Source organism: Sparus aurata, chromosome 6, assembly GCF_900880675.1.
Source record: "Sparus aurata chromosome 6, fSpaAur1.1, whole genome shotgun sequence".
NCBI classification, from domain to species: Eukaryota; Metazoa; Chordata; class Actinopteri; order Spariformes; family Sparidae; genus Sparus; species Sparus aurata.
In genome coordinates, this window is record NC_044192.1 from 22,611,586 (window position 1) to 22,634,924 (window position 23,339).

At 42.8% G+C, this 23,339-nt stretch overlaps 2 protein-coding genes across 2 annotated transcripts; one reads left to right on the forward strand and one right to left on the reverse strand.

Annotated features, from left to right (window-relative positions):
- Positions 1 to 49: 49 nt before the first annotated feature.
- On the forward strand, positions 50 to 10,383 carry sumf1 (sulfatase modifying factor 1). Its single transcript, XM_030418792.1, has 10 exons — positions 50 to 162; positions 427 to 823; positions 4,464 to 4,637; positions 4,788 to 4,862; positions 6,237 to 6,319; positions 6,456 to 6,578; positions 6,694 to 6,808; positions 8,149 to 8,262; positions 8,345 to 8,404; positions 9,760 to 10,383. Exons 2-10 carry the CDS (start codon positions 560 to 562, stop codon positions 9,859 to 9,861), a joined length of 1,110 nt encoding a protein of 369 aa, XP_030274652.1. The 5' UTR covers positions 50 to 162; positions 427 to 559; the 3' UTR covers positions 9,862 to 10,383.
- A 482-nt stretch (positions 10,384 to 10,865) lies between these two features.
- Positions 10,866 to 22,972, reverse strand: LOC115582680 (leucine-rich repeat neuronal protein 1-like). The gene is made up of 2 exons (XM_030418791.1): positions 22,521 to 22,972; positions 10,866 to 13,979 (listed from the first exon to the last, which is right to left on the reverse strand). Exon 2 carries the CDS (start codon positions 13,777 to 13,779, stop codon positions 11,632 to 11,634), a length of 2,148 nt encoding a protein of 715 aa, XP_030274651.1. The 5' UTR covers positions 13,780 to 13,979; positions 22,521 to 22,972; the 3' UTR covers positions 10,866 to 11,631.
- Positions 22,973 to 23,339: the final 367 nt, after the last annotated feature.

A 23,339-nucleotide genomic window follows, 5' to 3' on the forward strand; every position in this document is an offset into this window, starting at 1 on the left:
TCTATCACCTTTCCGCGCCTGTGTGTGTGTGTCGGTGCTCCGGGGCTGTGTTCACTGAGGCAGGCAGCACACTGGCTGGCTCACTGCCACTTCTTCTTCTCCTCCAGCGGCCAGCAGCGTTGAAAGCTGGGAAATGATGTCCATGTGGTCCCATCACTTCTGGTACACTGCTCCTAACTTGGAGCCTTGATTATTACAATGCAAGCACATTTTTAATTGTATGTATTTATTTATTTTTTTATCCGATGTAAACTCTCACACAGCAGCATGGTTATGTTTTTTTAAAAATATTTTTTATTTTGTTTATCAGTGTTTACAAAAAAGTTGGTTTTGTTTGCATTCAAAAGAGAAGCCCTGATTAAAACTTGCAATTTAATTATGTTGTTATAAAAATAAAAACTACAAGTTGTCCTCGTCTTCGGGCAGGAAGGAGTTACACGTTGTTACTCCGCAACGCAGCTGACTGACCACGTGACAATGCGGAAGTGAGAGTAGCAGCAGCAGCAGCCAACAGCAACAACAACATGAGCAGGTCTCTTTGAGCCGTGGGGCTGCGAGAATGGTCCGAAGTTTTGCCTTATGTGTCTTTGTCTTTGGGTGTGTGAGCAGAGTGTTGTGCAGTCAGGGTTCATGCGGGGCTCAGCCGGAAGCCGTTGCCCTGCAGGGAGCATCAGGCTGCGGATGCGACAGCCTGAAGAGAGCCGTTACCGTGGAGCCCGCGGAGGACAGGACGGCTCCTGCACAGCCAGCTGACAAGTACTCAAGAGGGGAGAATGAGAGGCTGTCTGAAGCTCAGGGGGATGCGGAGGAAGTGCAGAGTCAGGTAATATGTCAGCTTTCATCGGACAGTTTAGGAGAGAAGACATGAAACTGGGACTTCTGTAAATGGACGAATCCTGAGATGTTATCAACTGTGTTATTATTCTCCAATAAAAGATGAAGTACTGAAGTTCATACAAAAAGACCCGAGAAGATAAACTAAACATGCATTTTGAATAAAACTTGAAAAAAAAAAAAAAAGAGGACCTGACTTCCTGAAAAGTTGACATTATAAATTCAGTCTGACGTCAGGGTGACGCAGTATCCACTAACCCCACTGAAGTGCTCTTAAAGGTGCAATATGTAATAACTGCCCATCCCTCAAATCATTGCACACAACAATTGGGGGCCAGCATATCAACTACGAAGCGGCCAACTGCTAGTTGGTTGGCTCAGTTAGCCTAGCAGCTAGCAGTGACCAGTGCTGTGTTCTGATATTCATACTTCCATGAGTACACTTAAACGTAGTACACTATCCGCACTTTCTAAGTACGCAGATTTCAGCAGGTGAGTATTGTTCCAAATCTAATACTCCGTGGTGCCCTTACTGGAAATTACGATCGCGACAGCCGCCGCAGCTCGTCGCCCGCCAAAAACATCCCGCTTTGAACGGTGAACAAAACACATCTACGACTTTACTTTTTAACAATTACAATCCTACAATCCTGTAATATGGCTCCGCTGCAGGCGCTGTTGTCTCGGTAGCTATTTAAAAAAAAAATCCGAGCTGAGCGCCTCTGCCTGGCTCCACTTCTTCCGCTACGTAGACAAGATGGCGGCAGTTGAGTGCGTAAAGTTTACATCATTGCACACTCAACGTTTTTACCGTTATGAGGGCAACATCCGGGTCCTTTAGGTAAACTTCTTTTCGCCGCTATCGATATCGGACACCCTAAGTACTCAAACTAAGTATAGTAAGTACGGGAAATATGGATATTGGAACACGGCACAGGGGAGTGTTGGTGTTTACACTGCCACCGCAGGAGTTTGTAGCTGAGTACAGACATTTATATACAAGAACTAGACCCCACATGCAAAGATTGGCGACCATTCAAACCAATCAGAATTGCTCGCCTAGCGTGTACGTCAAAACAGTTTCCTGGCTTCTGCATTTACCTGGTTACGCGACCCATTAAATATACATATTATAGTTTCCCTGAATGGCCCCACCCAAGAGTTCCCGCTAAGCCTATAGTCGTCACACTGTGATGACGTCACAGAGTTTTAAATCCGCTTGAGAGAGAGTTTTACAAACATAACCCCTCCATGGATAAAAATTTCCCAATAAAAAGAGAAAATGCTGGGGAATAAGCTGCAATACTAAAAATTGCAACAGGGGCAGATTCGAAGCAAGGCTGAGCCCGACTCTCCTGTGATGGGCTGAAACTATCTGTTGAGCATGCTAACTTCACTATATATCTCTACATCTCCGAACATACAATAGACAGCACAAAGTCAAAACTGCATTTTTTTCCACATTCTGTTGATAATTTTAGTTACCTTCTGAATGTATTTGACACTAAATGTTACATATTGCCCCTTTAAACAAAGACACTAGCCGTTTTTATACTGGGCAGCAAGCCACCAATTTGGCCGTCCTTCTTTCGACTAGATCTGCGGACTTAGACAGAGGGCAGTAAATTGGGGGTATGTTTTGGTCTGCCAATTTGCCACCTCAGAGGGTACACTTATTTCCGCCTCCACTGCTATCTAAATCCGAGGCGTCAGTGTGCCGGCAATTGCGTGAGATGGCCAGAGGTATCCATGACGTACACTGTTGTGCGACCCACAGCCGGGGAGTTTAAAAACCAGGAAACAGCTGATCACAGCAGTCAGTCCATCACTTCATCCGCGGACGTCAAGATGAGCAACTGGACAGCCACTGAGATCCAGGAGATGCTAGCGTCTCTTCAGTCTCTGTAGCTGTTTGTTTGTCCGCTTGTTGTTGTAGCAGAAAGCTAATAACAGTTGCTACTTTCAAATTAAAACCCCCCCGCTAAGAACCCAGTTCTAAACTCCAATGGGGTGCAATGTAAAGCTCTTATTTTGAAGCCAAATTTGTTGTCACTGTTCACAGCCCAACTTCGTGCCTCACGTCACATGTTTACGCCTACCCCAGTGGCGGCTTTTGGAAAAGGAGGAATATTACGCCTCCCTTTTAGAAAGACAAGGCGGCACATTATCGCTCTTACCTTGGAGCAAATGTGCCGCCTTTTACTTAAAAAGGGCTAGTGAAACCGTCTCATCACAGTTTTGCACTGCAAATCAAAAGTTCAGCTCATCTCAACAGGGCTGCTATGACATATTGATTTTTTTTCAACTATTAATCACCACCTATACTGATGATCAATAAAGTGGTTTCAGTATTAAACAAATAAAATCTTAATTCTTTGATTCCAAATTCTTAATTCTTCCTGTTTCCTTACTCCTTTTTTCAGAGTAGTACCAATGTTTGGTTTCTGTGGCCGATAATGATTTCGAGATAAACAATCCCGATATTGATATGTGAGCCAATAAACATACATTATTTTTGCAATGATCCCAAAATTGTGGTTATTTAACACCTGTGACAGAGATATGTAATGGAGGCGGGATATTTCACAGTTAACAATGAACTTTATTGTCTAAAAAGACTGCAGTGCCCCGATACAATAAACTTCACTGGCAATTTAATAATCATAAATTGCACTCAGCTTCTTTTTCTGCATTACAAAAAAAGTTGTTATGCAAGCTTGTGGGATAACATGTATGCTGATACCGAAATATATCTAAATATGAACAAATATCAGATGAAAATATAGGCCAACCAATGTACCTGTGGGACTCCATGACAGTAAACTGATTATCTGTTGTGGACAAAACAGGAAGTCATAGGATGCCATGTTGGAGTTGGAACACCGATTTACATTATTTTAACCATTTTTTAGATCAAACAAATAATCCATTAATAAGGAAAGTAATCAGTAGATTAATAAACGCTATTTAACAGCCGTCCTTCTCAACCACTCTTTAACGAGCTGTTTCAGTGAATGACTGCATGTTTGTGGTTGATCATGGTGGATGAGTGTCGTAGCTCTATTTCCTTGTTTGCTATTATTTATAGAGTTGATCTGGTTCTGTGGTAGTTATTTTTAGTTCTGGTTAGAGACATTTAAGGTCAGAGTCAGGGTTAGTTAATGATCTTAGTGAAACATTCTGACAGCCTCAGGATCTTGGGAGTTCCCTGCTTCCTGGACAACCTCAGGCATGTTTAAGTAGATGACAGGCCCCGCCAAAAACACACAGTTAATAAGCAATGCCACGATGTAGGACAAATTAAAAGAGGAATACAATGTCAGCTGTGTGTAGAAGAGCTGATCATTAACATTGCTCCAATATGTAAATATGTCCTCCTTTTATAGACGTTGCACCTTTATTTATTTCTGTATACTTAATTTTATGCCTCCGACTGTGCCTCTGCAGTTTATGTGCTTCCTCACGATCTGGTAATCTAATCTTTGCACTCATGATAGATTAAGTTTCCAGGCTTTTTAAAGACTCTTAATCTCATTAGTTCTGCAACCTTCTTAAAACTTCAGAGAATCATATGATCGCTTATCTGCTGTTAAAAAAAGAAGAAAAAAATGTTTATTTCCGGCATACAGATGGTGCTGATTTCTGGAGGAGAGTTCCTGATGGGAACGGATGACCCGGGCATCCCAGCAGATGGCGAGGGCCCTCAGAGGCCGGTGTATGTGGACTCCTTCTACATGGATGTCCAGGAAGTCACAAATCAACAGTTCCAAAGCTTCGTCCGTGCCTCAGGATACGTTACTGAGGTATTGTATTTAAAGAATTACCCAGTGGTTGTATTTTATATAGATTCATTAAAACAATTGAATGCACAAACCAATCATATACGGTTTATATGTTTGTAAGGTTAATAGGCATCTCCTTCGCTCATAATGTTTTTATCCTCATGCTTTTAGGCAGAGAAATTTGGAGACTCATTTGTGTTCGAGGGACTTTTGAGCGAGAGTGTCAAAAACGAAATCACCCAAGCCGTAAGTATTATTAGTCAACAGCAGACTTACCTGTACAGCTAAAGCTCCTGGTACTAATTATTATACAAGTAAGCGTTGTTAGCGCCATGATGGCTAGTATTAGCCTTTTGGATTCCTTTGTGTACATCTTCATACTTTTTCTTCTTCTTCTTCTTCTTCTTCTGTTTCCTGTACATTCATCAAATTAATATAAATCACAAGTTTAAATAAATGAAAATGTGACATTTTCATTAAGTTTTCTTCTTATGTCTGCCAAATTTAATCACAGCGTTATACACTGTCTTCAGATGATGTTACTACATTAAATTTTATTTCCAAACAATAAGTTGAAAATACCAGGGGTAGTTACATTACATGTTTCAATTACATGAAGAATTAGTACTTCACACCAGTTGTAAGAATTGGTATGGTAGAAGAACTGCTTCTACCATACCAGGACGAAAATAGGCTACTTTTTATCAGAGTAATGAAACAGTGAGGCTTATAGAGAGTGCTTAGTTTGATATGGTGTTTATCTAATAAAATAAGTCTACATTTTCATTATGGTTCCAGCTAGGGCTGCAATTAATGATTATATTCATTGTCGATTAATCTATCCTTTTTTTTTCTCAATTAATCAATCTGTTGTTTGGTCTATAAAATGTCAATCAGTGTTTCCCAATGCTCATGACAACCTCCTCAGATGTCTTCTTTTGTCCACAACCCGATTGTATTCAGTTTACTGTCACAGCGGAGTTAAGTAACAAGAAAATATTCACATTAAAGAAGCTGGAATCAGAGAATTTTGACTTTGTTTTCTTTTTTTACTCAATTACTCAAGTGGATTATTTGATTATCCTAATAGCTGGCAATTAATTTAATAGTTGACATAATATGACATGGATAGATTGATCATTGCATTTATTTCCTGCGAACTGCAAAATGTACTTAGACCAGTAAATATTAAGTTGTTGTTGTTTTGTTCAGAGAAGATGTAGATAAATGGCACATAAGCCATGTTAGGCAGTGTTCAAAAATAAACAAATAAAGAAGAAAGACAATGTTTTAATATTTTATTGTGAGAGAAATCTTTCTCAGGGAATACCTTAAAAGTACCAGCCTCAGGTCACACATAGTTGTGGCTTTAGATAGACATGAAGATGTATACTGCTGTTATTTAACAGGCCTGAGAATGTTCTCAGAGTGGTTGCAAGAGGCCTGAACACAGCAGGCCCCTCATAGACGAAAACCAGACAACAGAGAATTTACTGCTTCATCTCAGCACTGCAATACTGGAAACCATCAGCAGTGTTACAGCTCTGTACATTAAATACACAAAGAACTATACAGCCTGATATCAGTCAGTGACCACTGTTACCCTCACTTTGTTCTCAGGTTGCTGCTGCCCCCTGGTGGCTCCCGGTCAAAGGGGCCAACTGGAGGCAGCCTGATGGTCCTGACTCCAACATCACAGACAGGTAGAGAAACGCTCTACCTTTTAGATTTTTACTTCTCTTTTACTTCTATTTCTATTTACAGTAATATGTAATGTTTAACGCAAACTATTAGGCCGAATACAAGCTCAGTAATTAATACAAACCAGTTTTTTTCTAGGCTGGACCATCCTGTTCTTCATGTGTCCTGGGCGGATGCTGTCGCATACTGCTCCTGGTTTAACAAAAGACTTCCTACAGAGGCAGAATGGGAGTACGCCTGTAGGGGTGGCCTTAAAGACAGGTATGGCACTTACTCATTATGTGACTTCATAATATACTAAGATGCCCGGGCATGTGTTCGACCTACATACAGCATGTCCAACGTTTATTTACTGACATGCTGCCCCTGAATGTAGGCTTTACCCCTGGGGAAACAAGTTGAACCCCAAAGGACAACACTACGCCAACCTCTGGCAGGGAGATTTCCCAAACAGTAACTCTGGAGAGGATGGATACATCAAAACGTCCCCAGTAAGTCATAGAAGGGAAGATGGAGAGATGCCTTAGTTGTGGGTGTGTTGGGCTCATCAGCCAATTTCACAAAACTGGAAACAGGTTTACATTTGAGCCACTGCCTTTAAGTGTACAGGAAATTAAAGGTGCTGGAGATTAGAGCTCATTTCACCAGTTAATAAAGTCACACCAGCTGCTTCCACAGATCAAATGAATAACCATTAGATAATATTACTCCAGTCTCCTTCTCTGCAGCAGCAGTTTTAAATAATAAAGCCCTTATTTCAAAGTATCAGTCATGATTGTATGATCACAAATAACAATCAATCAGGATACGAGTAGGGCTGCAACTAATGATTATTTTTAGTTTATAATAATCTGCTGATTAAAATAGCTTCTTCCATCCAAAACGCAAAGACTCTTCATTAACAATCATAAATGACAAAGAAAAGCGAAATCCTCACATGTAAAAAGCTGGCACCAGCAAACATTTGGCTTTTTTGCTTAAAAATGCAAAATGAAACAATGAATTAGAATGAAAAAACAGGGGTGTCTACACTTCACTGATTATAGTAACACAAATGTCATTTAAGCAGTTTGGCATGTTGAGCAATAGGAACAAAAACAATGAAGATGAACCGGCGGGAGTACCTGTTAATCCAGATTGAACACTAAGTGATCTGTATTTGTGAGTCAGCTCCTGGAAAGCCCCCTCAGAGTCACATGCTCATTCTGGCAGAAATACAAATATGCACATACAGTATACAGCCATAGGCATTTTCATATTCCATGCTTTGAGAAGAAACAAGTCTTTGTAGGAGTTCATGATACAACCCTGCATTAAAGGAGGAGTTCACCAACAAAGGAAACTTCAGTGATTATCTACTCACCCCCATTCTGATGTTGTGAAGTCAAGTGAAGTGTTGTAGTCCACAAACCGTCACAGCTTCACAGCAAAACAACTGAAAAACCTCTTTCAAAATGTAGAAAAACAACTGAAAAAGTAAAAATGCAAAAAACAAGTATCCAGAAGCCCTGAGATCTTACATGCTTTTCAAAGTTGAAATCATCACCGTAGCCTCCCAGCTCGAAGCATTAGCCCACGCCCCATATGAAGTGGTCGCACAAGCTCGACCTCACCGAGGGTGTAAATAATGTGTTTATATTTCAAAACAAGACCCCTTTTACTTCAGTTGTTGAGGAGAAAGCTGCAACACTGTTTTGCTGTGAAGCTCCAGAAGTGTTTTTTGTGGACTACTAAACGTCACCTGACTTTCCTTCGGCATGTGGAGTGAGTAGATAAAGTCTGTGGATGAGCTAATCCTGTGATATGGCATTGCTCTTCCTGTACCCTGCAGGTGATGTCCTTCCGTGCCAATGGATTCGGTCTGTATGACATGGTGGGGAACGCATGGGAATGGACCTCAGACTGGTGGACGGTGCATCACACCACAGAAAAACAACAGAACCCAGTAAGAACACATGCCCACTCAGCCTTTGAGTTTCTCCAGGTTTAGCTTTAACTCTGGTGTCTGATCGTTTTTCTCTCTCTAGACAGGCCCTCCGTCAGGGACAGACAAGGTGAAGAAGGGAGGGTCATACATGTGCCACAAGGTAAAGGAGACAACCACCCCAACACGTATATGCATATTATACTTTATAGATTCAATCAAGTCAAATTGAGCATGTTGATTGTCAGACATGAAATCACAAGCACCAGTCTGAATGTTAAGCTGACGTTGTTGCACTGTATAATAGCTCACATTCTGTGTGCAGTTGGCTCTTTTGCGATGTGAGTGCATCAGTTAAAACACAATAGTTCCTACTGGCAGTGCAAACCTGTTTTATAGTGAGTATTAAAATCGCTGACTTCCGCATTTCAAGGATGTAGAGGAACTTTCTATTCTACAAAGGGAAAAATTCAGCCTCTCTTCTAGTCTCTGCTATGTGAGACTGAAGTAGTTTGAATTTATTTTTGAATTCAGAAAACGCTTGGAGGAACAATGCTCATTTACAGTGGTGCTGTGGTAAAGATATTATAAAAGCAGACCCAACAAAAGTCATCAAAGAAAGAGCAGCAAAGGAAGATTCTATGGTAATAACAAGGTAAAAGGTACAATGTTAAAAGGTGAGGCTGCAAGAAATGACAGCAAGACAGATTTCTTTGCTCGTTCATGCAGTCGCCTGGACGCTCTGCTCATTCTGGATTTAAGATAGTTGGAAAAAACCTCCATGGAGATGACGGGAGAACTCGTACCATATGGTGCATTTACTTTATCTGCAACACCATTCGAGCCGCCCACTGGTGACCATTCCAGTTTGCTTGCCACCAGCATTGGTTGCCATGGGAATGTGACTAATTGCATGCAAAATAAGCCCTTCGAACAGAGGTCTGTTTGTTTCATATGAATAAACCATGTGAGTGGTGAGAGGACATAGGTGGAACAAAAAAAGAACTTTTTCTCAAAAGCAATAAGAAATGTGAAATAAAGAGAACTGTGTGCAAGTTTGTCTTTGTGCACATCATGTTTTCAGGTCCGTCAGTCCGTCGCTCTGATTCTTGTGAACGTGATAACGCCTTGACAGGAATTTCTTCAGATTTGGCACAAATGTCGACTTCGACAAACGGGTGAACTGGTTAGTTTTTGGTGGTCACCGTGAACATGGCTCAAGAATTCATATGCTTGTTATGATGACATTTGACACAAGTGTCTAATAGGATAAAATGATAAAGTGATGACATTTTATCCAAAAGGTCAAAGGTCAACTTCACTGTGATGTCCCAATATTTCAACAAAAATGTTCTGGCCATTAATTAATGCCATAGCTCAGAAGGAGCATCTTGACTGGTGCGTGGAGGTATACAACCATTAAGAGCTAATTCTAGTTTTAATATATCGTAACAAACCAGTTCTGAGAAAAAATCGTTTTAATGTAAATTTCCCTCTCTTCTTTCCCCCCTCCTCCAGTCTTATTGTTACAGATATAGATGTGCAGCCAGAAGCCAGAACACTCCGGACAGCTCAGCCTCTAATCTGGGTTTTCGCTGCGTCTCTCAGGAGCGATGGTGACCCGACCTGCTTGTCTTAAACACAGAGTTCCTTCTTCCAGTTGCTCCAGTGTTGGTTAACTGATAAAGGGAATTTGATAGAGGCTTTTTTTTATTTGCCATCTTGTTAACCAGTGTACATCTGAAGACGAAGAAGACCTCAGTCAGTTTGGAGTTGAGAATGTGTTATATTCCAGCAGATATCTCAGAAATGTCAATTTGTATATGATATTTTTGTCAGCCTTTTTTCATGAGAAATGAATAGAGAAGTCAATTGTGGAGAGTTCTATATATGTCAAGTCATTGTTTCTGCTGGTTTGATGAAACTTTTCATCAGTCATGACAAAGATCAGTGTGGTCTTGTAAATTGCACACAGGTTGTCAAACAGCTGGCTGAGACAGATACACTGTGAGATTATTGTAATGTACTGTAATATAATTTTTGAATACACTGATAGATCTGTGAGAAATGGGATCCTAAACAATCTTTGTCTCTTTCAATTTTTCAACTTGCCTTAATAAAAAACTAACCAAATTTTATTAACAAGACTCAAAATGCTACTCTGAATTTGAATAGGAGACTTCAGGTTTTTTAAAAAATTTTTTTTATTAATGCTAAACCTCAGGAACCTACCTTGTTATTTGTGTGTTTTATAATTATTGACCTCTGTTTACCATATTTAGCTGTAGCATCCAGTAGAGGGCAGCACCTGCTCAAACATTTATCACTGTGTGTCTATCTGAATGTCTGTCTGTATCAGAAGTCTGTAAATACCCATGCAGAGAAGTTAAGCTGACACAGTATAAGCTCTGTCTGTAAGGATGGTTCAGGGCAGTGAGCACTGTGACACTCGAAAGCTGATTCACTCGGTTTTGGACTGAGATGGGCTTAAGTTCTTCCAAGACCTGCGATTAAGAATCCACATGACACCAACAGCATGTATCACAGGGAGAGAGTGTGCCTGTTAGAACTGAAAGGGTTTGACTGTATGAGTGGAGGAGGAATTAAAAAAAAAAGACCAGATGTCTGCAAAAGAACCAAAAATTTATTATTTTAACTTCATCAGTATACATATTGCATGTGAAAATAATAAACTAAGCAATTAGCATAAAAGTCTAGCAAAATAAGTGAGTAAACAGGGAAAGGGTCGTGAAAGTTTCTAGTGCACCTTAATAAAAAACAACTCAAAATGTTTTAACAAACATTTGTTTTTCTAGCATTAACATCACATTTATCAGCAAACTAAAATCCTATTCTGTCGCAGTTTAAATCAGAAAGTTCAAAGGTATAGTTGATACAACATTACTGCACAATTGCTAACATTCAGTCGACAGGTTAACGAGTCTAAACCCGCTGTCAGCTTTTAACTGAAGTTCAGACAAACTCCATTATCTATCAGTGCACAACAGATTACCTGTTTTACAAAACAGAGGAAAAAACACTGATTTTCACTAATAACGCAAGAAGACCATTGGCCCCTGCTGCTGTATCATTAACCCAACGGGAAAGTGAGTCAAAAATCACCACAGAAACAAGAGCGTAGCAACTAAGAAAACCTGGAGGCTAAATACAGCTGCCATCTTGGAGAGTCCAAAACAATTAAGAGAAAGAATCAAACAAAGGCGATACGCTATACTAATAAAAATCCTGTCCTTGATCACTCTGCCTCTTATTAGCAAAGCTGAGAATACAAAAAAAACATTTGCAACTTTAATTGACTTTTGCACCAAAATGGCAAAAGTGTGTCTTTTTGTGCTGCTGGAGAGGCAGCCAGGCCTCCTTACTAAATCCTCACCACATGTAATAACTACGTGTGGTGTCAACAGGGGAGGGTTTTCCCTCTGTGCTGCCATCTTTGTCCTTCTCACCATCGGTCTCCCACAGGTTGATGAGTGGAGGGTAAAGCTCGTTCAGGGGGATGGAGGAAGTCTTCAGCATGTATTTCTTCAGGGAGTGGTGGTAGTTTTTCCTCTTCCATCTGCGGGCCATGTAGACACCCACAGTGGCAAGACTAAGGAAGGCCAGCATGGCCGCCATGACAGCCAGCACCGCTGCACTCGGGTGCTGGTCAGACAGGTCAAGGGCGAAGGTAGCGCTACGTGTTGTCACGTTAACACAAGACTTGTGTGTCTGCAGGTGGACATTTGAGACTGTAAGGCACACCTCGTACTCAGTGGCAGGTTGAAGGTGTGTGAGGTTGTACTCGTGAACGTCTACAGGGACACGAGCTGTGTAGGTGATGTGCGGATTGTCAATCTTCATGGTGGCTGAGGCCCACTTCAGGTTGGAGGACATGACGTTAGAATTGACCTTCCAGGAAACCAGGATCGAGTGCGATTCAGTCTGCTTGACGTAAATCTTCATCACCTGCGCGCTGTCCAGCAGGGTGCCATTTACACGGACGGTGGCGACCTGTGTGTCAGCTCCTTCTGTGTTCTGGGCCACACAGGTGTAATGACCAGAATCCTCCACCTGAACATGAAACAGCCGCAGTGTTCCCTCAGTGCTCAAGTGGTACCTCTCTGAAACAGTGTCTATTGTGATTTTTGTCCCAAGAGGAGTCACCCAGTAGATCTCAGGCTCGGGTTCAGCCGTGGCCCTGCAGTCAAGGCTGACACTCATGCCCAGCTCGAGGTTCAGGTGACTGGGGAAGGTGTTGTGGGAAATGAGCGGGAGGCATTGCTCTGAGGACTCCAGAAGCCTTAGCCCTCGAACTCGCTGGCCTTTGAGCTCTGATGGGGAGGTGCACAGCATGGCAAGCGGCTCCATGAAGCGCACTGTGGTCCTGTTCGAACTCATCCACTGAATGACACAGTCACAACGCAATGGGTTGCTATGCAGACTGATCTCACGCAGATTAGGCAGCACCTCCACAGTGTGCTGGTAAAGGGCAGTGAGGGCATTATTGTTAAGCATCAGGCTCTCCAAGGAGGGCATGTCCCTAAAGGCCAACCTGTGCACATAAGACAGTTTAGGGTTGTTGGTCGCCTCCAGCTTTGTCAGCTCTGGTAGGTTGTCCAGAGCGAAGCGGTCAATTGACACTAACTCCATCATGTTGTTGATACCCAGCTCCTTCAGGTGTAACATGTTCCGGAAATCTCCTTCCTGGATTTTATGAACGGGATTTTTGTTTAAATCCAAGAATTTCAGATTGGGAACTTTTTGAAGGGATAGTTGAGGAATTCTGACCAGTTTGTTGTCATAGAAAGAAATGCTTTCAAGGTTGTCCAAACCTACAAATGCATTTGCCGGAACATCAGTAAGGTCCATGCCAGCCAGAACCAGACTCCTCAGTCTTCCTAGAGGCTTAAAGTTCATGTCCAGGAGGCCGATAACTGGGTTCTCACCGATCATTAGAATCTCGAGGTTGGGTGTTTGTTCAAACCAACGGCTATCTATGACATGGAGCCTGTTGGAGTTAAGATGAAGCCGCAGCAGGCTGTGTAGGCCTGCAAATGCTCGAGGGGATATGGAGTTTATCTGGTTGTGGTTGATGTAAAGCTCCTGGAGATTGGAGAGGTTTCCCAGGCAATGGTCTGGCAGCTGGGTGATCTGGTTCTCCTCGAGATGCAGGGTGGTCAGATGGTTCATGCTTGAGAGGCCCACAGCTTCCACAGTGCTGAAGTTGTTCTGTGATAGATCCAGCTCAGTCAAGTTGAACAGCACGTCCAGCTCTCCACTGGTGTGAGAGATGGCATTACTTTGGAGCAGTAACACCTGAGTGTCTGTGGACAGGTTGGTAGGGATGTGCGTGAGCCTCAAGTCATTGCAGTCCACTGTGGTAGCTTCCTTGTACGTCGACTGAGGGGTGAACCAAGGGCGGATCTCGCATACACACAAACGTGGACATTCTTTGCCCTGTGTGGGCGACAGAGAGGAAAGAAGCAATCCCGAGCACAGCCAGAGCAGAGGAGGCCAAGGCTGCGAGCTGAGCGCCATGATGTCTGCTCTCTCTGCTCACACAAAGCTTAGACGAGAGTCGGCGTTCTGGAGAATGGTTTGGAGGGAAGGTTCATGAGCATTAGTCTGCTTTGCTGCTGGCTAGATGCTGTAGGCAATTTCCAGAGTGGTGATTTCTTATCCAGGAGAAAGTTTTTTAGCAGAAGCCAGGGCCGAAGGTCGTCTGGTTCAAACTTGACCTAAACAAACAGAAAGGAAGTAAAATGTGAGAACCTTTGATTATCTGCAAACCCAGTAACACAGTAAGGAAGTCAAACTGACAACAGCTGGAAAGAGAATGTAAGTCATATTTTGTTTGCTTGCAGAGGGTTACAAATGAGGCAAGTAGTAGTTTTCCACTGTGCCACCCCACAGATATTTAGGGCACTAAGTTGACATGTCTAACAGAGCAGAATGAATTCGTCAAATTTGTCTCGTTGCCCTGCCATCTTGTAGACATTCATACCTTTTAATGAGCACCCACACAGCCAGACACAGTTTGAAAAATAAGAGTAAGTTTGAGAAAAAGTTGCTTCTGGATCTTGAGATGAAATTGAGTGAGACCACGCATGCCAAATAACTACTTGGGGTGACCAGAGGAAAGATATGCAGTGAAAATAAGTTGAATAAATGTAATTCATGTCAGGAAAATAGACAAACAAGAGACCGCTGATGCTCCATAAATTAACTAAACTTAGATCCCTTCTTATTAGTTGCTTCTCAACGGGTTGATTATTCCCTATCTCGAATCTCATTCTGTGAGAGGGAAAAAAAACAAAAACACTCTGGCTCGTTTGCATGTCCTTCAATCACAATCGTCTTGGGAGGCACTTGACTACATCAGGATGCAGCGATGTTGCCCCTGCAAAATGACTAAAAAGAAAGGGCAACAGTTGCTAGCTCTGAGGTTGTCGCTTCACGTAGCGAAAAATGAAAACAGCTGTTGGAAAGGAATGGACGGAAGCTAAGTCTACATCCTCTAAGTCGAAATAATGATTGATTTAGATTTTTTTTTAAAAGACTGGTGGGGCATGAGCTTTGTTTCACGCTTTGTTTGTTAAACTGTTACATTAGTGAAAATAATTGTTACTTTTCTTTACAGGTTAGGGGAGTGCAGGACTGAACCTGAAGCCCAAAAGAAAACAAATCTCTAATTTAGCTTCTCCACAACCAAAAATGTCCATTTAGCATGTAGCTGGTACTGAAAAAACTCTGGTACATTACGTATTTGTCAGCAATCAAGATATGAACTCTGCTTCCCTGATTTTTTTTATTTGTCAGCACCCAATATATTAACTCTGGCTCCCTGTTGTGGTGCATATCTGCCTCCTCAGAGATTACTAGCACTTCTTTGTCTCTGCGCCGGGTAGATTATCTGCATACCAGCTTGGTATCAGTGATCCTCTTGCACTAGTGTGTGTGGCGGGCACAGCCGGCAACTCTGGCTGTGAGCCCATTACACAACTTACTTAATAAACATGGAGTGTGTGCTCTTCACCGTTAATCACTCACTCCTTCGTACAGGCCCATGGGAAGCTCACGAGAAGTTAATTTAGCTTTTTTAATTTCATAAGAGCCAGAGTCGTCCAGGTGGGCTGACAGGCGGAGCCCCCGACAAATCCTAAAATGTAACCCACCTATGTCAAACTTTGATGTGATTTTTTTAAATGAGACTTTTGATGCTCTGTTGGCTAAGTTTGTATGTGTGCACACATTCCTACGTTAGTGTTGGGAGTGATTGTGTGTGATTAGGGAGCAAAAAGGAATCATCTGCCTCTATAACTGTTTGCATGAGCGAGAGAGAAGGCAAGAGAGACTCTTAGGTTTTCTCTCCCTTTGCTCAAACTAAACGCCACAGTGTCAGCTTCTGCTCTGACTCACACTCAGAAATTCACACTCATAAATAAACTGAGGGTGAGCATCCAGTGTGTGTGTGTGTGTGTGTGTGTGTGTGTGTGTGTGTGTGTGTGTGTGTGTGTGTGCACGTGTGTGTGTGTAACAGACAGAGATAGTTGGCTGTATTTTGTTTCACATCAAAACTGACAAGTCCCTCCAATATTAACATAAAACAGCTACAGATTGTTTTCTCTCCCCTTTCATGTGCTGTCTGTTGGCGCCCTGCGATGTGTTGACACCCTCTCACAGTTTTCCCTCCACATTTGCATGTACAATAGTGTAAGAAGCGGCTCAACAAAAACAGAACGGAGCACTTTGCTATGCAGAAGAGCAACACAGGCAGACGTGCCAGAAGAGAGGCACTGCAGCTCCTATCTCAAATTCACAAAAGGGAGAGAAATCAGAATTAGCGTTTAAGCATCACAGCTTATCCATGTTTGCATCTCTGTGTGTGAGAGCGCACATGGTGTCTGGCATCAGATGGCTGGTATCTGCAGTGACCCGGCCATACTCAAACTGACCCACCCGATTCCCCTCAGTGTGACTGAGCAATGTGGCACCTTCTCTTGGCTCTATTCATGGATCCTGAATGGGAATAACCGAACATGTGGCACCTCCTCCCGACTTTCATAATCCATCGTTCGGTTTCTCAAATAATCCATTCAAGTGTCTTTTAATACGTGCCGGACAATACACTGTGCCTCGGTGTAAAGAGATTTACTTGGTAATACATTTGTCTGCCCCCTCGCTTCCTCCATGTGTTGCGCGCTGCTTGGGTATCAAATCGGAAGAGACAGGCGGAGTAATCGCCGCTTTCATGCTGAGGCCATAAAACTCAGACACCTGGCACCAGGTTTCTGGCAGCCTGGCAGCACTGTGGGGGTCTGCATCCGTTCCCACCTCTCCCTCACTGTGTGTACGCGTTGACCTTGTTGACCCACGGAAGCTCTGCTGAGCACATATGCTCTTTTTTACTGATGACCTGCTTCATGATCACTGCAGTACACAGATTCATACGTACAAGCTACCCAGTACAGCCACTGGCCACCGACCAGCTCCACTGATGGTTAAGCAGAGTTCAGCATTGTGCCTCAAAGCTTGTGTATGTCACCTTTGCCCACTGAAATTTCATTGTACACTCTGCGATTACAAAAAAGGCATTCTAATTCTAATTTACGTATGAAGCGATCTAAGCTGTTCTGTAGTAACTGTACCTCTGTGCCTGTGCAAAGAAACATCATGCAGATGTTCAACTCATGTAACCTCTCCTCAGTTTTGAATGTTCTTCCTCTTGTCCTGTGGTCATGTCAAGCTTAAATAGTGGCCACACTGCTACACTGTCCCCCACGACTACCAGACGTACTGTGCCGCAAGCTATTAGAAAATGTGGGAAAAATTAATGGATGAAATTAAAGTGTGAGTACCAGCAGGAGGCTCCGTCCGTATCCGTATCTAACAATAATCATAAACGTTTTACGGTAAAGCATTGCTTGTTGAGCAAATGAGCCCGTCACTGTAATATCCATGATTTTATCGACTCAGCTCAAGCCCCCAGGGAGAGCGCTGGGCTTTGAAGCCAGTTTTCGTAGTGGCTAAACAGTTTAATTACGAGGTCACATGACACACGTGGCCCAAAAAGGCTTTTTTTGAAGCGTCTGTAAAATGAGCATCACAAACCCTGCTAAACAAATGTAGAACGTACGTCAGTTGTAATCTTTTGCGGTGGTTCAAATCAAGCCTTTTAGTTCTTGGCCGAGACACAGGTGACATGAGGCGACACAACACTCGAATTTCGTTGCCACTAGTTTTTTTGATGTCAGTTTGGTGTGTCTGGGATCCAAGCATTCCTGTCAACTCCTAATCCAGGGATTCAAACTGGCATACAGCCAGCTGCTCTGCCACTCTGACTGAGGATTTTTCAGTTTGTGGATAAAATTCTCTATAGTCTACACCTCGACATCAGCAGCAAATAGTTTTTCCTGTAGGTGACGTACAATGTATCCATGTGCTGTGACCTTTACAGCCCACAAAGCATATATCATTAATATATCTAAATCAAACACACAAAAAAAGCATTGGCCAACTCATTCACAATTGCCCTTCACTCTACTTCTACTATCAGAATACACAGACGTGTGTCATCATTCCTACTGGTGGATACAATCTGAATACAATCTGTGCAATATTAAACAGCTCTTACAAACTACAAATACTATGAGGCTATTTTGGTCTGTGCATTCTTTTACAGGATGGAAAACATGTGTGTATTCTGAGGAGACAGAGCACACTGTGTATTTTATTCTGCCTCAAAGTCCTGGTTATGAGTCTCGTCTCGAAACATGACAAGAACTAAGACAGAGGAGAAGTGAAATCCTACAGGGTCATATCGAAGAGGGAGATGGAGAGAGGTGTGTTATAGCACCACGCTGTACAGAATCACTTTGGTGGGACGACACCTTTTGTGAACTCTTCTTCTCTGGGTCGTGACAGAGATTAGGTCTCAGATTAATTCTCTCACTGTCAAAGCGGGCCGGACCAGCTCCTGTATCCTGAAAAAACGTTGCTAATCTCTTGGCTGAGGCAGCAGAAAGCAATTACACTGTCGGGAACATAATTAAAAATGCATGTGTACATATGTATCTACATTGCACCATCTCCGCACAGCCACAAAATACACATCCTGTTTTCCCGCTCGACTCACACACTGTGACATGCATGCATACGCAGAGCGCTGCGAGGAGGCAGAAAAATCCCTCAACAGCTTGGCATTATCCAGCTGACTGTCTGAATTGAAGCCTCCAGCAGGAGGGATTTACTCTGTCTGCACACCCAATCCTTATGAGGTTTTAATATAAGCACACATGATTACACATATAAAACACACACACACAAAAACAAATATACAACTACTGTAGCTTCCGGCAGGTTCACGTAAAACCTTGAAGCGACGATCACTGGCCCCGAGGTTCCAACCGAGACAGCGAGATGTAATTGTGGGACATAATGAGCTTTGTCTGCTCCATGCTAGGGCCTCATAAATACATTTATAGGACAGGATCTCTGGACAACACAGGGAGCAATGAAGATAATCAGAGTGGCTAAAGAAACACAGACCTGCAGTCAGACGCAGGGACGGTTTCTCTTTAAATCTGCTTCTGTTTTCACCAGATGAAGATAAAAAAACACTTCTTGTTTTGAATTGTTTAAAAAAAAATGCCTCTTTGATTGATCTGAAGAAATTTAATTGTACTCCTTTTTGCACCTTTGAAGAATTTGGATGCAGTGCTGCTAATACTACACCTCATGTGCCACTGGTGCAGCCGGGGGGAACCTCACTTGATAGCACACTGCATCATTTTTCATAGGAGGCTATGCTTTGCCCCCTCTATTCCTGAGGCCCTTTTCACTGGGTGCAAAATGTAAGCAGTGTTTCTGAATCAGCAGCCGCACAACAGGCTCACAGACATGCCGTCACCATAGCAACGGCTATGCCACCGGCATGTCTGTTTCATAACCAAATGAGAAGACATGAGAAGACAGCTATCAGTGCCATCAGGCGGCTTAAGGAAAATGCCAGCGAGAGCTGCTGCTGGTACAAGAAGGTGACTGCAGCATTACACCGTATGGTGAAACGACGGAGCGTATACGCATGATGCAGCTGACCAGTAAGCACCATCATATCATGCACTTATGCTCAAATGTCTGGCTCTTTCCCCATGTCAGCATACACCACCGTATAACACATCTCTGCATTTTAACACTAAAAACAACCAGTTTTTCAGTCGGTCTCATGTCCAGAGCTATCATGTGGTGCCTGATGTTTTCTCCATGTCTTCGCGGCGCTGGCCTGCCTGAGACACATCCTGTTCCCGCTCCATTAGTATGCAAGCGTCTCACTTCACATCACACAGGGCTTTGGTGCAGCTGCTGATGGTAGAGGTGTAGAACCGAAGAGGAGAAAGGATGCATGTCCACTCAGTCAAAGAGGGAAGAGAGAGGAAGTAAAGAGGGAGAGGACAGAGAGCTCTGCTTCAATTAGAAGGCCACAGGAGGGAACTGCTGAACTGAAAATGCAACAGGGCCGAGGGTACAATGAGAAAATCCCCCAAAACATATGGAAATAAAAGAAAGAATGTTGCATACTTTTAAAAATATTTCTTCAGACACATCAAAGTTCATAAGCCGCAGCATGGCAAATTGCCTGTATTCCTATTTACTGCAAATCCATATGGTAGCTTTATTTCCCCGAGGAGCTGAGATGGATCTTGACATAATTTTTCCCCTCTGGTTCTCATTTTTTTTCCCCATCTCTTCCCCTTTTGCCCTCCCCCTTCACTTCATTGCTCCTTACAGTTGCAATGCTGGTGAAAAGCCAGTTTGTTGTCATTAGAGCATTGATCAATCATACTGACAAAGCCACCGTCTCTAACGTCAGGGGAATCCTTAATCGAAAGAAAAGCAGAGGTCAAGGAAGATTAACTTGTGCGGTTATAAATGATTTTTAATTTGAAGGCACACTGTGTAGTTTTGGAGAAGAAGATCAAATTGAGAATGTATATATTTACTATATTAATGAGGTGATAATACAAATTCAGAAATGTGGTTTTAACTGAATAAACAAGCTGCTCTCTGAGGAAAATAGGGTCCAGAACACTGTTGAAGCTAGAAAGTTGGCAGGGTCCGCCACATATAAAAAAAAGTAAAACAGTATGAAAATGTGTTGTCCTTCAAGGTCAGCTTTTTTATTCAGCTTATTCCATTGTAAAAACAAAGAGAATTTGTTTATTTAGCCAGTTTAGGCATAAAAGATGAGTCAATGAAGATCTTTCTCTTCTGATTCAAATGTCTTCCCCGAAAATACATGGTGGAATTTCATTTAATGTCCGTCTGCAGGATTAATTCACATGTTTTTGTTCAGTAGAGAAAGATCTTCGCAGACTGTTTTTTTTAATTATTATTTCTAAACGAACTAAATAAACAAACTCTCTTCGTTTTGATTACTGAATAGACAAACTGACCTTGAAGATAACACAATTTCATACTGTTTTACTTTGTTTATATGTGGCGGACCCTGCCACTTTTCTAGCTTCAAACAGTGTTCTGGGGATCTTATTTTCCTCTGAGAACAGCCTGTTTATTCAGTTATGGAAAGAATACGTATTTCTGACTTTTTGTAATAACCTCATTAATATAGTAGATAATAACATTCCAAGTTTGAATGTCTTCTCAAAAAACACATGGTGTCCCTTTAACTGAACTGAAGTCTCTTCCACCTTGTCTATCTAGAACAAAAGCTGTGTGTGAAACCCAAAATACAGTTTCAGTCTATTGCTGATAAAACAAAGGATGAAAAAACAGCTGACTCAGTCACAACATCACATGACCGAACCTTCTCATTGGCCCGTAGTGTCTCTACGCTCCCCTTCAGATCACACTCACAAAGGGAGAAGGTCAAGCTGGTGCACCCTTGTCTCTGCTGCTGTGGGAACCCCGGCACCAGCACATGTTGCAGAGTTTGGCCCCATGGCTCACAATGGCTCGTACCCAAACACACACAGACGCACCGAGACGTGTCTTTGTTTCGGCAGGTTCTCACACTCCTCATGACCAGCTGAGGACGTACGTCACTGTGCATTGTGAGGATTGGGGGAAGGTGCCACAGCCTTTTCAACCCTCATTTGGTGACATATGTATCAATTGTTTTGACTCCCAAAACAAATGCACAATGTCCCTCCTGCTCTGATCAACCCTATGTGATAACCGTACACCACACTGATACCAGTGGGCTCTTCAGTGGTCTCAGTAACAGGTGTTGCTGTAATGCAGCAGGTGAAACAACAGAGCTCACTTGACAAAGGTGACCCAAACAATGCAGACTAACCCTGCCTGCTTTCTCCAACTTCTGAGCAGAAACACTGGCTCGTCTTCCTTTCTTTCTCCCTCCTCTGCATCTCCTCTTCAGACTTCTGCTGATTCTCCTGACCCCATGCAAATGGGTCCTGTGGAGCACATGAGCCTGTACTCAGCTGTTTCAGCTGCACTCCGCACTGGCAAGTGATGCTGCAGTTTGTGTGAATGTTCCAATCCACTGTTAGTTGAACCCGGTGTCACGGTGCAATGAAATGTCAGGGCTGCTGGCGTGACTGCAGCTTTACTGACGAGACTCACAGTGTACATAAATATGTGTCTTTTGGGGGCTGAAGTACAAACAGAAGTGAATACTGCAACTAAACACAAGAATTCCAGCATTTGGTTTTGATGTTTTGTTTCTAGGTTTGCTTCTCCTCCTCTGATCCCTGATCAGTTTATGGCTGTCTATTGTTTGTACTTGGAAACAGGCTCATAATAATGATACACTCTGCACAGATTGACTGCAGAGCATAGTGCCCTTGCAAATCTAATATTCCTATAATGCATTTTATCGACGAGACTGACCCAGCGCACACATCACACATATCACACATAAACATCAATAAACATGACAACTTTGAGGGTCTATTCTCTGTCAAAAAAGAGAGAGATCTTTCTTTGTTGGACCCCCAAAAAACCCCAAAGCACTCAAATCTCTCTGTGTTCACACGCGCAGCACGAGGACCCACACCACGGAGAGAAACGCGTTATTGTTTCATTTCATCTTTGTTGATCTGTGCATTTCTAAAAAAACGAAAACAAAACAAAAAACAAGCAAATGATGATTTCATCTTTACGAGTTTATCACTCTTGACCCGACGGAAACACCCTTTTCTACCCAGACATGAAATAAGGAAATGATCTGGGATGTTTTTTTGTTTTTTTTAATGTATCAAGATTTGAGCACATGCACAGAATAACCACGCTGCTCTCACCTATGAAGCGCCGTATCCTCTGCTGCAGGCTACTGTATCTGACCCATGCAGCATCCGCAGCTCCGGGACGACGATGATGATGATGATGATGCTGATTATGATGATGCAGAGCGAACAGAAAATAAGCAGCCTTATTTCAAATCTGTGGAGGAAAAAAAAAAAAAAAAAAGAAGCTCTGTGGCATCAGCTCGGATCTCGTGTGCTTGGAGACGCGGCGGTGATAGTTGAGAAGTGAAACAGACGCTGCAGCGCACAGCTCCCAGTGACGAGCAGCTGCCTGGCGCAGGTCAGCTGGACTGAAACGCGTCTGACACCGACAGACAAAAAACAAAAAAAACAAGGCAACCCTCCTCACCATCTGTTCTGTCATCAGCACCACGGGAACAAAAGTCCCACCCTGCCGGCCACGAGCTGGAGGAGTGAGGTGTGATGGTGGTGCAGCTGGGGCGGGGGGGATATGGCACCTCATTGTTTGTTGAGCTCTTTTAAAATGAGTTTCATTGTCGACGCGACTGAAGTTTATTCATCGTTTGTTTGAGAGGAGAGCGTGTATGAAGACTCGTGGGTGCCATGGACCCAGAGATGATGTAAAATTAATGACTTTGTGATTAATAATTCAGAATAATTATGATATGAAATGGACTTTAAAGTGGATCTTATGACCCCCTCCACCACCCCTCTCTCACTCACATACTCACACACACACACACACACACACACACACACACACACACACACACACACACACACACACACACACACACACACACACACACACACACACACACACACAAACTTCCACAGAGGAGCCTTATGTTG

Bases quoted from the DNA above. Each gene is read 5' to 3' on its own strand.
- sumf1 (XM_030418792.1), top strand. From the start codon at position 560: ATGGTCCGAAGTTTTGCCTTATGTGTCTTTGTCTTTGGGTGTGTGAGC. The intron at 824-4,463 runs GTAATATGTCAG...TCCGGCATACAG, and splicing joins CGGAGGAAGTGCAGAGTCAG to ATGGTGCTGATTTCTGGAGG. The intron at 4,863-6,236 runs GTAAGTATTATT...CTTTGTTCTCAG, and splicing joins AAAACGAAATCACCCAAGCC to GTTGCTGCTGCCCCCTGGTG.
- LOC115582680 (XM_030418791.1), bottom strand. From the start codon at position 13,779: ATGGCGCTCAGCTCGCAGCCTTGGCCTCCTCTGCTCTGGCTGTGCTCG.